At 41.5% G+C, this 19,146-nt stretch overlaps 2 protein-coding genes across 7 annotated transcripts in view; one reads left to right on the forward strand and one right to left on the reverse strand.

The window, feature by feature from the left end:
* Nucleotides 1-19,146, reverse strand: part of LOC143671392 (arylsulfatase F-like) — a 104,805-nt gene that overhangs the window by 67,394 nt on the left and 18,265 nt on the right. The window lies entirely within an intron of this gene.
* ARSL (arylsulfatase L) overlaps nucleotides 5,265-19,146 on the forward strand; it is a 28,690-nt gene continuing 14,808 nt past the window's right edge. The window contains exons 1-5 of one of the 2 annotated variants that reach the window (XM_077146540.1): nucleotides 5,265-5,653; nucleotides 13,350-13,386; nucleotides 15,477-15,626; nucleotides 16,217-16,338; nucleotides 18,277-18,399. In XM_077146540.1, the coding sequence (XP_077002655.1) occupies nucleotides 13,364-13,386; nucleotides 15,477-15,626; nucleotides 16,217-16,338; nucleotides 18,277-18,399 (418 nt within the window). In that variant the 5' untranslated portion in view covers nucleotides 5,265-5,653; nucleotides 13,350-13,363. The remainder of the gene's footprint in view (nucleotides 5,654-13,349; nucleotides 13,387-15,476; nucleotides 15,627-16,216; nucleotides 16,339-18,276; nucleotides 18,400-19,146) is intronic. The other variant, XM_077146541.1, reaches the window with a different exon arrangement.

Consider the following 19,146-nt stretch of genomic DNA (forward strand, 5'->3'; position numbering starts at 1 on the left):
TGGGCTTGAGGACAGAGTGACAGGTAAAAGGAAAAGAACTGGGAGCCCAATGACTATTGACCAGGGAGCAAAGGTAATTAAAAGGGTACAGGAGAGTCTTTTCAGTAAATGGTGCCAGGACACCTAGAGAGACATTTGAGAAAGGAATGAAATGTTACCCTTACCTGACACCATATAAAAAAACGAATGCAGAGGTGCAAGGGTAGTTCAGTGGTATAATTCTCGCCTGCCATGCAGGAAACCTGGGTTCGATTCCTGGTCCATGTACTTCCCCAAAACGAACAAACAAAAATTCAACGCATGGTGCTGCAATAGCAGGATACTCACATGGAAAAATAATGAAATGTGACCCCCGCCATACAACATACAAAGAAAACAAAGCAAACAAACGAAAAGAATGCAAATGGATCCTAGACCTAAACATAAAAACTGAAATATAAAACTCTGAGACCAGAAGCATGAGACCTTGACGACACCTTCCCTATTATTTTGCTAGAACGACAAAAGCACAAAACATAAAAGAAAAATTTGATATATGCAATATCATCAAAATTAAAACTAAACACTTAAACACTTTGCAAGGTGCTGTTAAGAAAAAAAATAAAGGTAAGTCGTAGTCTGTAAAAAAACTATTACTAATTTGTATGGAATTGGTTCCCAGAATATACAAAGAACACCTATAATTGAATAATAAAAAATAAAAATCCGAGTTGCAAGCATGATTAAAAGGCATAAAATGACACTTCGCAAAGAAGATAGACAGATGGTAAAAAAGCTCACAATAAGAGAGGATTAACATCATTAGTCATTAATGGAATATAAATTAAAATCATAGGATACCATTTCGCATGTGCTAGACTGGTTAAAACTTTTAAAACTTGGCAATACAAAATATTGATAAGTCCCTGTAGCACTGAAGATCAAAATGGCACAACCACTTTGGGAAACAACTTGGCAGTTTCTTAAAAAGTTAAACACACATTTTCCATCTAATACAACAATTCTATTCCTAGGTAATTCCCAAAGAGAACTGGAAAAAATATCTCGGCACAAAGAACTATTTAGAGCACTGTTCTTTATAATAGCCCAAGACTGAAATAATCAATCACGTGTCTATCAGCAAGGGATAAAGAGATTGATTTCCGCTGATGCAAAGGAACACAGCTCAGCAATAAAAAGAAAAACTCAGGATGCTCTCAACAAGCTAAATGGATCTATGAAATATCAGGCTGAATGAAAGAAGCCAGACACAGAAGTGTGCAATTCCATTTATGTGGACTTCTAGAACAGGTAAAACGAATCTGTAAGGACAGAAAAGCAGTGGTGAGCAGGAGCTCGTGGCATCAGCGGTAGGGCTGGGTGGTAACTGAATGCAAAGGAGCTTTCGGGAACTTTTTGGGAGATGAAAATGTTCTATATCTTCTTTCTGGCAGTGATTTCATGGTTGTATACACAGGTTCAACCTTAAGGAGGTAGTTGCTTAAACGTTTCATTGTATGCAACATCAACTTCAATAAAGTTGATTTAAAGATTAAAATTAAATAAGAATTAAACAGCCTTGAATGAAGAAATTAAGAAAACCTGTGTTTCTAATTGTGTTTCCCACGTTTACTGAGTACGGTTATTCAGTATATATATACATTTATATATTATATATATTTACTGGTATAAAGTATATATATATTTATTAGTATATGTCTTATTATATAGATTATATAATATATATTATACATAGTTAATATCCTGGGGAAGAGATCTCTGCAGGAAAAAGTTGACTGCAAGGCAGCTGTTCCCAAACTTGGCTGTACACAATCAACTTGAAAGATTAAAGAAAACGTGTCCTGAGTTGAACCCTAAATCTATCTATGCAGAAACTCAGGGGCCAGAATGAGGAAAGCTATCATTTAAAAAGCTGCCTAGGGCAATTCTGACACAGAGCCAACATGGCGGGTTTGAGTTGTGTACCACCACAAAGAGAATGGATAAAAATGATTAAAAAAAACAATAATAACCAAATAAATCTCTATGATTAAAATGAAAATGTGACACACCCAAACCACTTACAGTCCTCAACTCCAGTCATAACAAACAGTTATTTTTCCCTCAAGGTTCTTTGCCAAAGGCGGTAATTCGATAGCCAAGCCACCCCCCTTCCCTGGAGAGAAATCTCCAAGAAAGGATTTGCTGGTGATTGTGATGCAGACATACATCTAATACTCTAAAAAAAGAAACCCCCAAGGGACGCTGTCCCCAAGTAAGCAGGGTCCCTTCTCTGCAGGAGAGTGAAGAGGCTTATCTCCTGGTTTCTGACAAAGATGCCTTACAGTATGTGTCCTTTTCCAGCTTTCCACTTTGGAGAAGGTAAAAATGACATAAAAGACACTTACCAAGAAATGACCATTCATGGTTGCCATCCTGTTCTTTCTTTGTGGAGCCCAGTTGTCTCAATCTCCCTGTCTGACTCTATGCCATTGAACCCTCTCTCTGATGTTTGTGCAAAGTAAACTTGGTTCCTCCTTCATTCCCAAGAAGCCCTGTTACTCTATTTTTAAAAATTACCATTGTCAGTTCTTTGGCATCATTGTTTTCTTAAGACGTATAACCTACAACACACGTGCAAGAAACCTATTGCTTCTTCAAACTAGAAGCAAACACATTCCACTTTCCTAATTCACAGCTTCAGGAAATGGGTATTGGATTAAAATTCCCAAGAGATTAGGAGATTTGATAATAATGAAATGCATTAACAAGGGCAACATTTTAAAAAGACTTATTGGGGTCTGTTTGGAATAAATACTAATTGAGAGAAAAAGCAACTCTTTATAGGTTTTAACAAACATGTCAACATATGTGACACTTTCTCGTGTGAATAAACCATAAATTTTACTCTTAATACACGATTGTTTTTCTTAGTAAGTTCAAAGCTGAAGCAACCACTTTGTGAATGGGGATTGCAAGGTGTCCTCTATTCCCTGAAAACTCTCAAGTAGTGCCTGTACAAGCAAAATGGAAAGTGGGGCCTGGCTGGAGAATGGTAGCTCTTACCACCAAGGAGAAGTTCCCTCTGCATGTCTTATAGCCGAGGGAAGAGGAGAAGGAGGAGGGCATAGGGGAGGAGGAGGAGATGGAAAAGGAGGAGAACATAGGGGTGGAGGAGGAGATGGAAAAGAAGGAGGACATAGGGGGTAGGAGGAGATGGAAAAGAAGGAGGACATAGGGGTGGAGGAGGAGATGGAAAAGAAGGAGGACATAGGGGGTAGGAGGAGATGGAAAAGAAGGAGGACATAGAGGAGGAAGAGGAGATGGAAAAGGAGGAGGACATAGGGGAGGAGAAGGAGATGGAAAAGGAAGAGAACATAGGGGAGGAGGAGGAGATGGAAAAGAAGGACATAGGGGAGGAGGTGAAGGAGATGAAGTAGGTCATAGAGGAGGTGGAGGTGGACACACAGTGGAAAGAGGAGAGAGACATCGAGAAGGAGGAGGAGAAAACAGTGGGGGAGAAGGAGGAGAACTCAGAGGAGGAGAAAGGCACACAGGAGAAGGAATAGACAATGGAGAAGGAGGAAGCAAAAGACACAGAGGAGAAGGAAGAAGGGGGAGGATAGAATGAGAAAGGAAAAAGAAAGAGAGGGAGGGAGAGAAGAAGGAAGGAAGGAAATGAAAAGAAAGGAAGGAAGAAAGGAAAGGAAAGATGAAAGAAGGGAAGAGAGAGGGAAAGAAAGAAAAGGAAAGATAGGAGAGAAAATCAAGCTCAACGGGTTCCTCTAGCACGTGTGAGTCTGGGGGAGGCAGAGGCTCTCAGGTACCAGGGGAACATCCTTGTATCTCTTTGTGTCCTTGGGGGAAACTCTGCAAACTGGCTGTTGACACGCTGCCTTGCATCCCTAAGTGGCAGGCTGGTAGAAACTGACCATTCAACAAGGAAGCATCCATTGTTTCTAGCAGAGTGCCTTTTGGAGATTCTAGACTTCTCAGTACACTGACGATGGGCATGTACTGCCTGAGAGCTTAGTCTTCTAAGCCTGACATCCACCTTCCAGGTCAGAGCTTGGTGCATTCCTCCTTTAGAGGACAGTCAGAGGGTGAGAAAGAGTGAGGTGGAAGCAGGTGGGTCCGTCCGTTCTGGATTGTCATTAAGCATTGTCCAGACACCTGTGAAGTATTTTAACCTACAGGGCTTCCCAGCAAGATGATCCTGCTTCTGGGGAGCATTGGCAAATGTTTGCACACAATTCCCTTGTCTCAGTGGGCAGGGGCACAACTGGCCTCTGGTGGGTAGTGGGCAGGGAAGCTGCTGGATGTCCAGCAATGCACAGGACAGCTTCCCACAAAGAAAGGTCCAGGACGGCACCAGGTGAAGCAGCCTCATCACCGACTGTGATAAGGCAAGCTGAATTTAGCTTTGATATGCATCTTGGCAATTTGCTTCATCTTGCTGCACTTGTTCAAAAATCCCCACAAATGTACTAAGAAATGATGAATATGCAACTATGTGATGATATTAAGAATTACTGATTATATACGTAGAATGGAATGATTTCTAAATGTTTTGTTTGTTAATTTTTTTTAATTAATAAAAAAAAGTTAAAAAAAAAATCCCCACAAGTTTTGACAGCCTTTCCTAATTAACAATATAATTTCATGGGCATTCTAGGGAGGAGTAGGTTTTCCTTAAATTAAAAACACAAAAAACAAAAAAACCCGGAGCCTATGTTTCATTCACTCTCGAGCCATTAAATTCACAAATAATTTTGGAGCTGCACCTTTATAAGAGAGTGTTTTGCAGCTGCATATCTCAAATCAAAATTCTACCCTGTTCTTGCTGTAGGTAATGAAAACACCTGAGGGGTTTTAGAAATGGATATTTTTACGTGCTTAAACACCTAGAGACATCCGCAACCATTCTAATTTGGAAAAAGTCTTCCAAAAGAACCGTTTCCCATCAAAAGCGGCCTGAAATACATGTTCTGCTACAACACAGAAAAACATCCTCCTCAATGAGTAAAAAAATAAAAAGAGAGAGACTTTTTGGGATTGAGCACAAAGGGACATCAAGTCTGGAGTTACATAGTTACGTAGCGAAGCGGTTATAAACGTATCGTGTAGTTGTACCCTGGACTTAGAATTATTCTCTGTCCGGTTTTTATTTATATAGCAGATTCCAGAGGAGAAGGAAAAAAAAAAAAAAAGACCATGAAATTCAATGGTTGAGTGACAGCTCAAGAGAGATTTGTAAGACAACTGGTTTACCACTTTAGGGTGGAGCCAGCCTGAGTCCCTGAGGCTTTGCTTCAAGACTGCAGGGTTTCTGCCCACTTCTTCATGAAAGACTCGGTTGTTTTGAGCGCAGTCCGGAATCCTCCTGTGAGCTACATTTGGAAAATAAAAGTAAACGCTCTTCTGTAGGGACCCGGGAAGGAATGAAGTGCAGACGTCTGGACACTGGTCTGTTTCTTCCCAGTACAGCCAAATCCAGTTCAGTGGAATCTCTTAGCACTTGGAGAGACTCAGCTTTACATTTGCACGAGCCCTGCTGGACTCACCGCAGCTGCTGACGTAGCGGCCAGTGCTTCTGTTGGCAAGAGCAGGTCCTTTGTGCAGCTGACCCTTCCGTGGATTCCAGTCTCCCCTGAAAGAGCTTCGATTGAATCAGGTAACTGTGCTTTCTCATGCTTCCGACAAACTGGCTTATTTCCATGCAGAAGCAGCTCCTCCAGACAATGTGCCTTGGTGTGACACCCCATCTCTGGCAATGCTTCAGAAGCAATTTCCTTTTTTTAAAAAAAAAGTATAATACCGAATACAGGGTTTACTTTGGATTTTCCTAAAATGAATGCACTGGGGAAATCATCGGGAGAAGATACATGGAGGGGAGAATGTATAATGGCAGCAGGTTATTTTCTTAGACATGGTGAGACGATGTGATTTGAAGACACCAGAGAATAAACACCAATTTGGGTTTGGGAACAGTGCCTGGGCATGCAGTCGAGCAGGGGCTTGGTGTGGTTAAGTTGAAAACAGACTCTGATAACCAAGGTGGAGAACAAGCTTATTATGTTAAGTGTTTAGTTCTACATGTGGGAGTAGAACTAAAAGAAAGTTACTGTTCAAAGAAAAGTGCCAGGGAAACAGTTTATATACCTGCTCAGAGCAAAGAAAGGGGCTGGGGGGCTGAGGGTTGGGTAGCAAGGAGGATGTAAGCTATGGGAGTTATCTGTTGCAAGTTTTGGGTGCCATAAATCTACAAAAGCTGCCCAGGCAGAAGTTTGTGTAAGAATGGGCTTAAGCTAACAGACTTCGATTTGTTAAATACAGGTCCTCCTTTCCCCTCAAGGCAGGGGACTTAATTAGCCCTGCAAAGGATTTTTGGTATGTCAGCCTGCCCCACTTACTTTTCTCCTTCTTCTTTGAGGTTCCTTGAGTAAAAATGGAAGTTGAAGCAAATTAAGATGATGAGTAAAGCTATTTAGCATTCTAGCTTCGTAGTGTCTGAGGATTAGGGTAGAAGAGAATCAAAGGCTAAATTACGGCTCATACTTGAAAGGCTTTTCTTTTTTCCTTCTCTCTATTTTTCTCAGTACACAGTTTTATCTGATAACTTGTATGAAGTATTTAGAATAGACAAATGCAAAGACACAAAGATTAGAGGGTATCAGAACTGGGGAAGGGGGGAATGGGGAGTTATTTCTTAATGGCTCAGAGTTTCTGTTTGGAATGATGAAAATGTTTTGCTCAAGGATGGGGTGATGGTGACAGAACACTGTGAATCAAAAATGGTTACAATTTGGCAAGTCAGAAGGAAATGGCACAAGAAATCCATTGTGTGAGCTTCCCGGGAAACCTATAGGTCCCTCGAGGGGAAACGATTTAAGATTTGAAGTCAAACATCACAAAGCAGAGTAGACAAAAGATAGGGCTCATCCTATGGGACAAAAGGAAAGCATCTTCAGATACCCCTCTCTATTCCTTTTGAGGCACACCATTGAAACCGTCTACTCATAAGAACGATGCAGGTACATGAAATCCCAATCTTCAGATACCCCTCTCTATTCCTTTTGAGGCACACCATTGAAACCGTCTACTTATAAAAACGATGCAGGTACATGAAATCCCAAATGTTCCTCATGGGTTCAGGAATCCATCGATGACATAAGCAGATGCTGGAACCATGGCTATGTCTGTTCCACGATCTCTCACTCTAGACTCAGGACTGTGGCTACTTATCAAAAATCGCTGAGCCATATGAGATTGAAATCTGGGTAAATAAAAAAAAAGGTTGATTATGGGCCATCTTGTGTGGTTGAACTTAACAGACAAGCTTTCCAATTGCAAACATTAACATATGATGGACTCATATACTATTGGGTGCCTTGTTGGTCTTTTAGAACATTTTATTATTTTTTAAATCAGAATGGCCTGAAAATGATGATATTATTGCCAACAGCTCACCTAGAACAAAATAGATTGTGGTCTAAAAACATAAGGAGATTGTCTGGTTTGGTGAAAGTATATGGCCTTTGAGTTCCCCAATTCCGTGGAATTATTAAAATCTATAACTACTTGGAACCTTCAACTTAATGTGGAAAAAACAAACAAATTTGAAGCTAAATAATTTCCAATCCAAAGCATCGTCCATGATCGAGGTATTCAGGAGAAAATCCAAGGTCAAAGAGAAAGTCCTGTCCATTTTTCCTGGTACATTCTATATTGGATATAAATCCTGTGCCCAGGAGTCTCTTCTCTAGCCTTGGCTAATGTCCCTCCAAGTAGATTTCTTCAAAGCAGAGAAGTAACATGGACTCAGAAACCTGTGAATTCAGCTCTTCCCTGAAGGAGGTTGATGAATTTTAGAACCTTCAGGAGATGCTTCGTTTGGGCAGGTTGCCTCCAACTCGTGGGATCCAAAACTGAACATATCAACTTCCTTTATTCCCATATCTCTTTTTGGAAAAGAAAATCTATTTCATTGGGGAAAACTGGAGAAAGCAAGTTTCCTTAATCATCACACCCAGAGATAATCATCGCTCAACAACATCACTGTGAATGTTCTTCCAACATGTTAAAAACGTTTCTAATGACAAACTTCTTTTGCAAACACTTTATGCTCGCTCATGGTTTTCTGACATTTACAATGAGTCTTCCAGTGTCAGGAAATGAAGCAGACGGTATTAAATGATCAGTTTGTTTATTTTTGTTTCCTGTGCAGGACTTGAAGTCATTTCCTCAGTTTGTAACTTGGTATTGGGGATCGAATCACATCCCCCACAAAAGGCACATGTATGGGGTGGAGAGAGAGGGGCCATATAGCAATTCCCTACACGCTCTACTCCATTTTCCAAACTATTCTAAAAATAAAGTCAAGTTCTTAAAAAGTGGCCTGGAACCAGTTCACCCCCACCGCAGCCACAGAAAGGTAGAAACACCTGAACTCAACCCCCCACTTTCCTCATTGTCCACTTCTCCTCCAGACCCCGTGGAGGCTCCCCATGTCATCCCACCCTCAGGATGCCCCCACAATGTCCCATCAGGCTTCCTGGGACTCTCTTACCCATCGTCCATCCTCATCTTTCATACTGCTTATGCTAGGGGACTCCCCCAAATTCTCTGGTAGAGGTAGAAGCTTCCTTCCTGCATCTGTGGGAACTGGCCTCATTCATAGTGCATCTCACATCCTGGACAAACGTTTTTCTGACCAAGAGTGGGGATTGGCTGCATTTTGTGCCTTGGAGAAAACTATCCCCCTTTTACCAGCCATCCCAGGCTCTGGGTTCTGGGATGCAGTCCACACCCTAGAGGTCCAGGGGTCAGGCAGTGGGGCCAGGTTTCTCTTTATACGGCACAGGCAATGGGTGCAACCTTCCCTCTTCTATCTCTACACAACCTTCCAGAACCGAAGCATGCACATCACGCTTGTTGGTTCCAGCCCTCATTAAACTCTTTCTTGGAAAGAAGTGAGAAAGGTCAGCTAACCCAAGGATCTTGAGCTCAACTGAGAACGTCCCTGCAGTGCAGGTGTTGAGTTCATATGGCCAATCGGGTGAGCCTGTGGCTCCCTCAGGGTCCTTTTCTCCCCACAGCTGACCCTATCCCAGCCACACACAATGGACATCTCATTCTCTACAAGCCCAATGCCCCCTCCACGAGCCGATGACGCCACAGCTTGGAAAGATGGACGAAACCATCAGAAAAGGCAAGTTTTGTGGTCTGAATCGTGTCCTCCCAAAAGATAGTGATTTGCAGATGTGGTTACTCAAGGGGAAGTCAAATTGGGATGGGGTGGCTCCCAATCCATTGTAACTGGTGTTTTTATAGGAAGAAGAGGAAGAGAAGAGGATTCACAGAGGTGGACAGACACAAGGGAGAAGGTCATGCGAACACAGAGGCAGAGCTTGGGACGATGCAGCCACAAGCCAATGGACACCAGGGGTCATCAGGATCTGGAATAGGCAGGAAGGAGACTCCCCTGCAGCCTTTGCAGGGAGCACAGCCCTGCCCACCCCTTGATTTTGGATTCCTGGCCTCTAGAACTATGAGAAAATAAACACATCTTGGTTTAAGACAACAGTTTGTGGTCATTTGTTACAGCAGCCATGAGTTACTAACACAGTAGGGAATTTAGAAATGACCAGTTGTTATCTTAGAAGCAAGGGCTAAAGTCCAGACAAGATGAAGGGTGAGGAGATGTGAGATGGCCATCATTTATTAGCCATCCTGAGCCCCTTGGGTGCAGTTCTATCTCTGGCACGCCCTCTACCCTACAGATTGTGGCTGTGGAACTCCATCCTTGGTCCTAACGAGAAACTCCATTGTTAGGCTGTTTTCTTGATTGTTATTGCCTCAATTCAGACAGACTCTTCTGAATTTGATTCAGCCCTTTATCGGCCCCTGAGCCACACTTCAAATCATGATTCCATTTATTGCTCTCAGAGTTAGAGACTATGATGGTTAGGTTGTGGGGTCAACTTGGCCAGGTGATGGTGCCCAGTTGCCTGGTCAGGCAAGCACTGTCCTGAGCACTGCTGCAAGGATATTTCGGTGCTGGTTGATGAACTGAAAGTCTGGTGTATTAAATTATCCATCAGTAGACTGCATCTATGGCTCATAGTATCAGCATTCAACTAAGGCATGTCTACCACAATGGGATGAACCAATCCTTTGAAGGCTTTTCAGGAAGAAGAGAGACTTTTTCACTGCCTCTTCAGCCAGCGAGTCTCTCCTATGGAGTTCATCCAGACCCTTCTTTGGAGCTACGAGCTTCACAGCCTGCCCTGTGGACTTTGGACTCTTCCATTCCCATGGTTGTGTGAGACACCTTTATACGTTTCATGTTTACAGATCTCTCCTGGTGGTTCTATTTCTCTAGAAGAACCCAGACTAACACAGAAACCATTCCTGTCCTGATGTCAGGAAGCAAAGTACGAAAGAATCTGCACTGGGACTCTCGGCTCCTCTCCAGTTTCTCAGCCTTGAACTTTTCCTGAGAAGTGGGTCTCATAGGGCCAGTGGATACTTTTTACCTCTCAAGGAAAGCTAGCAATGGTGAAAGAGAAATAGAATCCGTACAGCAAGCTTCTTCCTCTTTCTCAATTCCTTTATCCTTCTTCAGTTTGAGAAGTTCAGGGACTCTGGACAAGGCAGCAGATGGCCCAAGAGAGGCTCTCACCAAACACAGAGGAGCTGCATCAAGCTTCTGCTCCATTCAATTCTCACAGTTTTACATCACCTTATCGACAAAGGAGTAACGAAATGCATTTTCCTACAACTTTAGTGGAATTCCACTAAAGCTATTTCGACTTGGAATTTTATAGCATCACCTGGAATCCCCATGTGGTCATGCACTGGCCATTTACTAGAGGTAAAACCCTTGCACAACTCACAGTAGATAGTAATAGCAGTAAAATAGCAATGATCCTATGAGTCGAGGTAGTAGGGGCAGCCAGAGGAGGAAGTCTAGTACTAGCATTGGTAGGGGTGATGGTAGGAGTCTCAGCAGTAAGCGGTAGAAGTAGTAACAGTAGTAGGAGTATCGGTGTCAGTAGCAACAATAGCAGGAGTAATAGCAGGAATAGAAGTAATAACGGTATTGATATCAATAGTAACAAAAGCAGGAGGAGGAGTGGTAGTAATAGTATTAACTATTATTAATAGTATTAACAATCTCAGTAGTAATGGCAGAAATAGGAGTGGGGATGGTAGGAGTAATGCAAGTATTAGCATCAGTACTCGTGGTAGAAATAGCAGCATAGCAGTATTAGTATCAGGAGTTAACAGCTGCAGGAGGAGGAGTGGCAGGTGTGGTGTTGGTAGTAATAGTATTATCAATTCCAGTAGTAATGGTAGGAATAGGAGCGGTGGTAATAGGAGTAACAAAAGTATTACTATAAGTACTAGTAATAGCGATAATTGTCATAGCAGTACTGGAATCAGGAGTAAGAGTGGCAGGAGAAGGAGTGGTAGTCACAGTATTAAGAAGGATAGTATTATTACACTCAGTAGTAATGGTAGGAATAGGAGAGGTGGTAATAGGAGTAACAAAAGTATTACCGTAAGTACTAGTAACAGTGATAATTGTCATAGCAGTACTGGAATCAGGAGTAAGAGTGGCAGGAGAAGGAGTGGTAGTCACAGTATTAAGAAGGATAGTATTATTACTCTCAGTAGTAATGGTAGGAATAGGAGAGGTGGTAATAGAAGTGATAGCATCAGTACTAACAGTAATAATAGTAGGCAAGCAGGATTGGTGTCAGAAGTAACAGTGGCAGAAGGACAAGTGGCAGTCACGGTATTAGAAGTAATAATATCAGTCTCAGTAATAATGATAGGACTAGAAGTGGTGGTAAAAGGGGTGATTCAAGTATTAACATGAGGACTTATCATAGTTAGTCATTGCAGAACAGGCATCAGGAGTAATCGCAGAAACAGTACTAGTTGGAGTAGTGGCAGCAGACATAACAGTAATAGTAGTTTTACTCTTGTTAGTGCCAGTCATAATAGAAGTGACAGTAGGAGCAGTAACAGCAGCTTTGAGACAGTAATCTCCAAATGTTTAAATGCGTTGCCATCAAGAGCCTGCCTGAATCTTGCCCAAATTGTATGCTGAGCGTGAAGATATGCTAGAAGATGGTGAGTCTCAAGTGCAATCATACACTGTGCCAAACCCCCCATATTTACCCGCAGATATAATTTACAGTTTGGCAATTATGTTGGAGGAAGTCCATGCGTAACCAGTTGTTCTGCTAGACTGCCTACAGACATTAAATGTCACTGTCCACTTAGAACCCACTCATCAGAATGGGGGTGGGTCTGTAACACCCACATGGGGTCTTCTGAGGTCCATTCAGACCTCAAACACTCGAATCTGGCATCAGGTAGCCTCGGAAGGACGTGGGATGGGTGACAGGGGTACCTGTTATCTCCTGCTTAAGCCCAACCAGCTAGCAGCTCTCTGACCCTTTCCTGGACACACGATACTGTCCAGGAGCCACTGATGCTACACGTTATGAGGTGAACAGATGTCCAGGAACCACTGACATCTCCAAGGGGTCTCCAGGAGAACAGATCTGGGGCTCCAGGTCCAGTTCTCCTGCAGAAAGGAGAACCTCTGCTATGGCTATGAAGACCCAGATTTTCACTCACTTGCACAAGGCAGCCCATAGTACCAGACAGAACTGTGTCCAAGCAAACACGTCTTCATTCTTCCCTCCTCCTTTTATTATTCTGTATAGATGACAATCCGTCATCCTAGTTACTCTCTTCCGGTTCTTACTACGTAAGCTTAAAATAAATGAAGCGTCTAGAATAGGCACATCCATAGAGGTAGAAAATAGATTAGTGGTGACACAGATTGGAGGGGACAGGGGAAATAGGAAGTGACTGGTAATCGGTAAACAGTTTGTTTTTGGATGATAACAGTGATGGTGGCACAGCCTCATGAAAAGTGCCAGATGCCCGCTGAATTGCACATTTTAGAAGAGTGAAGCTGATGATGTGTGAATTATGCCTCAGTGGAAATATATTAGAGATCATTGAATATCAATAGTCCCTCTTAATTTTGCATTTTGTTTCCTTTCTACTCTACCTTCTTTATCATGGGTCAGCACACTGCAGCCCCCAGCCCACACACTGCCTTCCGCTTGTTTTTCTAGGGTTTTATTGAAAGAAAGAAATGCCCGTTCATTTGTGTATTGTCTACAGCTGCTTTCATGTTACAATGGCAGAGTGGAGTAAACACTATTTCCAAGTATCTACCATCTGGTCCTTTGCAGAATTTCCTTCTAGTTACGTGCTCACTGTTTTACATAGTCTTTTTTCTTCTGCCAATGTCAATATTAACATTTTATTTCTTACAGGAAAAAAAGAGAACATGTTGGATCTGGGACGCTCATGGTAAGATAGGATTATGTGCCTGCAAAATAATATTCTACTTCTGCCTTTTCATTTCTTTGCATCCCTCTCTCAAAGAGCATTGGCATCAAAGTGGCTTTGCGTAACCAGAGACAGACCATGCATCTCTAGGATCAGGGGTGGGACAGGTCATTAATTTCAGTGCTTCATGCTCCCTTACCTTGAAGGTGCCTGAGCAGCCTTAGAAGGAATTCAGGTTTATCCTGAAAACCTTCTTTTGGAGATTGAGGTTGCACATCCATTACTTTACATGGAGGGCTTTTTTTTTTTTTTGAGAGGAAAACAAAGACAGTTGCTTTATGTACAAATACAAACATACTCATTACAAAGCAAGGAAGAAATATTCATACTATTCACTCAGTCCTCTGCTCTGTAACTGGTCACGTGGTCATAGCTCATATTTCTCACTACCCATTCCATGTTCCCTCAGCAAGTACCTCAAATGGCTGTGCGTTCTGCCTGGTAGGGTTGTTCAAACCTTCATTTCTGAAGTTTTGGGCCATGGGTAGTCCTGCCTGGATTGGGTTGTGCCAATTTTCCATTAATTTCTTTTTATTTTATTTTTTCAAATACCAAAAAACACCAAGCAAATGCAAACATTCCTATTTTGATCATTCCATTCTACATATATAATCAGTAATTCACAATATTATCACATAGTTGCATATTCATTGTCATGATCATTTCTTGGAACATTTGAATCGATTCAGAAAAAGAAATAAAACAAAAACAGAAAAAAATTTATACATACCATACCCCTTACCCCTCGCTTTCATTGATCACTAGCATTTCAAACTAATTTTATTTTAACATTTGTTCCCCCTATTATTTATTTTTATTCCATATGTTCTACTCATCTGATGATAAGGTAGATAAAAGGAGCATCAGACACAAGGTTTTCACAATCACACAGTCACATTGTGAAAGCTGTATCATTATTCAATCATCCTCAAGAAACATGGCTACTGGAACACAGCTCTACATGTTCAGGTAGTTCCCTCCAGCCTCTCCATTACATCTTGAATAACAAGGTGATATCTACTTAATGCGTAACAATAACCTCCAGGATAACCTCTTGACTCTGTTTGGAATCTCTTGGCCCTTGACACTTTATCTCATTTCACTCTTCCCCCTTTTGGTCGAGAAGGTTTTCTCAATCCCTTGGTGCTGAGTCTCAGCTCATTCTAGGATTTGTGTCCCACGTTGCCAGGAAGGTCCACACCCCTGGGAGTCATGTCCCACATAGACAGGGGGAGGGTGGTGAGATTGCTTGTTGTGTTGGCTGGAGAGAGAGGCCACATCTGAGCAACAAAAGAAGTTCTCTTGGGGGTGACTCTTAGGCCTAATTTTAAGTAGACTTGACCTATCCTTTGTGGGGTTAAGTTTCATATCAGCAGCTTCCATGGAAAGGGTCTCGGCACAAGCAACAGTGGAGAAGGGTCTCGGCGCATGCAGTCGTGGGGACTCCTGTAATTGTTCCTCTTGGGACCAGGAATCTCTGCTCTGGAATAGCGTCTCCACTACTTCAAAACTGCCATTTCTCATCAGATTTAAGGGGGCTGAAAATGTCAGGTTTTCATTATTTTCCTCTTAGTGTTAGAATGTACAGTGATTTTAATGGCTCATTCTGGTCTGTCTCTGTCCTGAGGTGATGCTAAGACTGCTCCTGACTCTTTGAAATTCCTCAGTTTCCCAAGAGCAACACCATTTATTTATTTAAGGAAGAATGAAGAGGAAGAAGAGGCAAAGGAGAAGCAGCTGGATTTGTCTCAGCCATCCCAAGAACCCACAGACCAATTTCCTGTTAACTTTGAGTAGACCACCTAACAGCAGATTACAGGACTTCTAAAATAATGCTTAAAGTCTGAATAGAGCCATCACTGGTGTGAGCCTTGACAACTAAAACTAAAAAAAAAAAGACAAAGATCAAATGCCTGAGAGATGAGTCAAATTACCCTGAAATGTGATATGACTAAAGATACCTAAAATACTGACACAAACTTTCCCACTCACAGAGCAGCATAAATAAAAGAGACACATAGTTAGATGTGCTTTGGTTTCTCGTGTTTCAGGAGCTGGCTGCCTCTGACACTCGGTGTGCTTCTGGTTTCAAAGCCTTCTGCATGCACAGATCTCGCTGGCTCTCGGCCAAACTTTCTTCTGTTAATGGCGGATGACCTTGGCATTGGAGACACTGGCTGCTATGGCAACGACACCGTAAGGCAAGGAAATATGGAGCTCCAAATCTAGCACCAAAAAACACCGACGATGCCTATAAACTTTATGGGAAAAATCCAAATTTTACGGAATCTTTCACACATTGGTTATTTCAATTCCCCCTAACCCTGCCTTCTTCCAAGACTAATTCTGACTACAACTCAAATTCATCCTACTAATGACTAACCGTCCCATTTTTAAGTATACTTTTTGCCGGCATGGTACATGATGAACGAATATTTCTAAAAACTTTTAAAAAACTGAAGAACAGCATTCCACTTCAGACAGACATACCCACATCTTCCGAATCTCTGCATTTGACATGCCCATAGGGCATCTGCTAATCCATCCATCTAGAGTGACCGCCCCGATACCTTGGTCACTCTGGAAGCTTAGATAAAATGTAACCAAATGAACATTTCTTGGATGGATCAGAAAGCACTTGAAGTTCTTGCATTTCCTTGGCGTCACTCCCAGGGACCCCACATGGTTTAGATTTTGACCATCAGATCTTCTACTAAATATCACACAGCTATGCTTCCATGGAAGAATCTGTGTGCTAAGAAAGAGAGCTGCTCATGACTTTCCTTTGCAGGACTCCAAATATTGACCAGCTTGCAAAGGATGGAGTGATGCTCACCCAGCATATTTCTGCCTCCTCGGTCTGCACGCCAAGCAGAGCTGCATTCCTTACAGGCAGGTACCCCATCCGATCAGGTGAGTCCTTCTGTACATCTATCTAATCGTGGGGTTGGGCAGGAACACGTTCCCTTTTACCTTCTAATGCAGTTATTAAGATGTGAGACTTAGGGCATGGCATGAGCACAATGATCTCATCCCCATCTTTGCACCACTGGACGTGAGACTCAAGTCACCAAGCCTTACATGGATCACCATAGAAGACAAGGGTGGGCAAAGCATCTCTCTAAAGGGCCAGAAACTAAATCTTTTAGATTTCATGGACCACAGGTCTGCTCTTGCAGCCTGAAAGCTGTGACAAACAGTCCGTAACTGAATGGGCAATTTAGTGACGTGTTCTAATAAACGTCATGTATGAACTTCATTTCAGTGAAATTTAAATTCCATATTATTTTCACATATCAAAATGTTTTTGCTTTTTCTTTTACTTTTTTCCCAACCACCTGCTTGTGGGCTGTGCAATAAATATAAGATGGCATACCAGGTCTGGCCTGTGAGCCATAGATTGTCAACCCTGATATGGAAGATATTCCAGGAGATAATGGACACAAGATTTACCACAGTTCTGCAAAATTTGAAATAACAGGATATGTTTAATATGAAGAAAGAAAGGCAGGGGACTGTGAAAGGGTGCCTCTGAATCGCTGCCCATCAGGAAAAGGAATTTTATTTGTTTTCTGGGGCCCCAAGTGGTAGAACTGAGACTTCTGGATGAATCCAAAGTGTGACAAATTTGGACAAAATATCATTATACCACAGGGTTTTGCAAAGCTGTCCTCCTTATGCCCTAAAATTCCTAGAGACTTTTTTGACCAGCAGCTCTGGCATTTTTCGCTGACAACCCTGTCTCTCCCAGGACCCCCGAGTAAAGCTCAGGTTGTTGGAAAGGTGTTTTGAAAACTTTGGGTTTTCAAAAGCAAAAGTTTTGAAAGTTCTTGTAATGTCCTCCGCATCTTCTCCTGACTGGAGGCTGAGTAAGTAGACTTCTTAGGAGATCTCCTGGAAATGAACATCTGATAGGATATCCTCCATTTATCAGGTCAAGTGAATTATATCAGTGGTGCCCAACTTTTTCTCTACATCGGAATCTCCCAAGGACCTCTCAACAATTTCAAAACCCAAGCCTGGTCCCAAACCAATGAAAATCACAATCTCAGGGATGACACCCTGGTACCAAAATTCTTTGACGCTCCCCAGGAATTTCAATGATTAGACAAGTTTTGAGAACCACTGTATTGTATCAAGTTTGGTGAAATCATAAAACTATTTTAAATCTTCATTCCTTTTTCAGTCACTCTTATTAATAAAAAACATACAGATAACAAGAAAATGTCTACTTACTAATTGTATCAGTCAAAGTTCTCCAGAAATACAGAACCAACATATTATTCACACATGCGTGTGTGGGTAAAAACATTTATTTTAGGGAATGGACTCATGTGTTTGTGAGAGTTGACAAGTCTGAAATCTGTAAGACAGGGCAACAGAATCGAAACTCAAAGTGAAAATGAGGTTGTAGTCTTAAGGCAGAAGTTCTTTTTGGAATTTTTAGTTCTCTGTTTCTAAGGCTTCCGTCTGATTGGATGGAGCCAAATTATCAAGGAAAGGTCATCTTCTTCACTTAAAGTCAGATGATTGTAAATGCCAGTCCCATCTACAAAACGCCCTCACTAACTCCCAGGGTTAGCTGAACTACCAAACAACTGGACACCATAACCTAGCCAAGCTGACACATAAAATTAGCCACCAAACTCACTTTTTCAATTAATTAACCATTTCCTTTGCTGCCCAAATAGAAATGCAATCCAGGGGCAAAGTCAAGTGAAAAGTTAGCTTTCAGTTTAATTTTGGAAACTGGAGATTTTCCCCAAATAATCTAAAATTTTAAAAATTTATAACAAATAAGAATATGAATGTGTAACTAACTTTTTTTTAAAAAAAAACAATTGCTCAAAGGTATGGTTTCCAGCAGCGGTTATCCTGTTCTTCAGTGGGCAGGAGCATCTGGAGGGATTCCAATAAATGAGACGACATTTGCAAAAATATTACAAAGTAAAGGCTATGCCACTGGACTAATAGGTATGTAATTTTTTTAGTCTTAAACATATCGTTTTTATACGGAGAGTATAGTCAAGTATAACATCTGGAAATGAAATGTTTTGTCTAGTGGAATTTTTCACCAGATAAAAAGCTACATGTCCTCAGAAATCACATCACGTCCAGATTACCCGAGGCAAAGTAAGACTGAGGATACACCCATTTTATACAATATTTGTCATTTCATACAATGCAACAATGCCCCAGGATAAAAAAAAATTAAAAACTCCACAACCTTTTACCAAAAATTTCCATGAAGCTAATATTTCCCAGTTTCTTTTTATGGAAATGGGGCTGCCAAACTTAAGGTTCCCACTTCCAAAAATAACCTGCACATTTTTCTACAAATCAACAAACCATTCCACATATAGAATGAGAGAAAATAAAAAAATAATCATTCCTTTACAGGGAACCAGGTTTTCATTATCATTGCTGTTATACCATAGAAATACATTTTATTAAGAGTTTTATTCAACCAGATCATAGGTGACATATTGAATGTGAAATCCAATGGACTCGTTGCCTTTTGTTTTGACAAAAGAGTCTATCACAATTGCTGTTCCTTGGGAAATTGCATGAGGTTTTGTGTCTCTTTTGCAACACCTGAGTCTTGGGAGCAGAGAAACTCAGCATCCTTCTTTCACTGAAGCTGAAAGTTGCATTTTCTAAAGCCTACCACCCATCTCCACCCTCATCATTATTATAGTGGTTTAGCAAAATGAAGAAAAA

This window comes from Tamandua tetradactyla, chromosome X, assembly GCF_023851605.1.
Source record: "Tamandua tetradactyla isolate mTamTet1 chromosome X, mTamTet1.pri, whole genome shotgun sequence".
NCBI classification, from domain to species: Eukaryota; Metazoa; Chordata; class Mammalia; order Pilosa; family Myrmecophagidae; genus Tamandua; species Tamandua tetradactyla.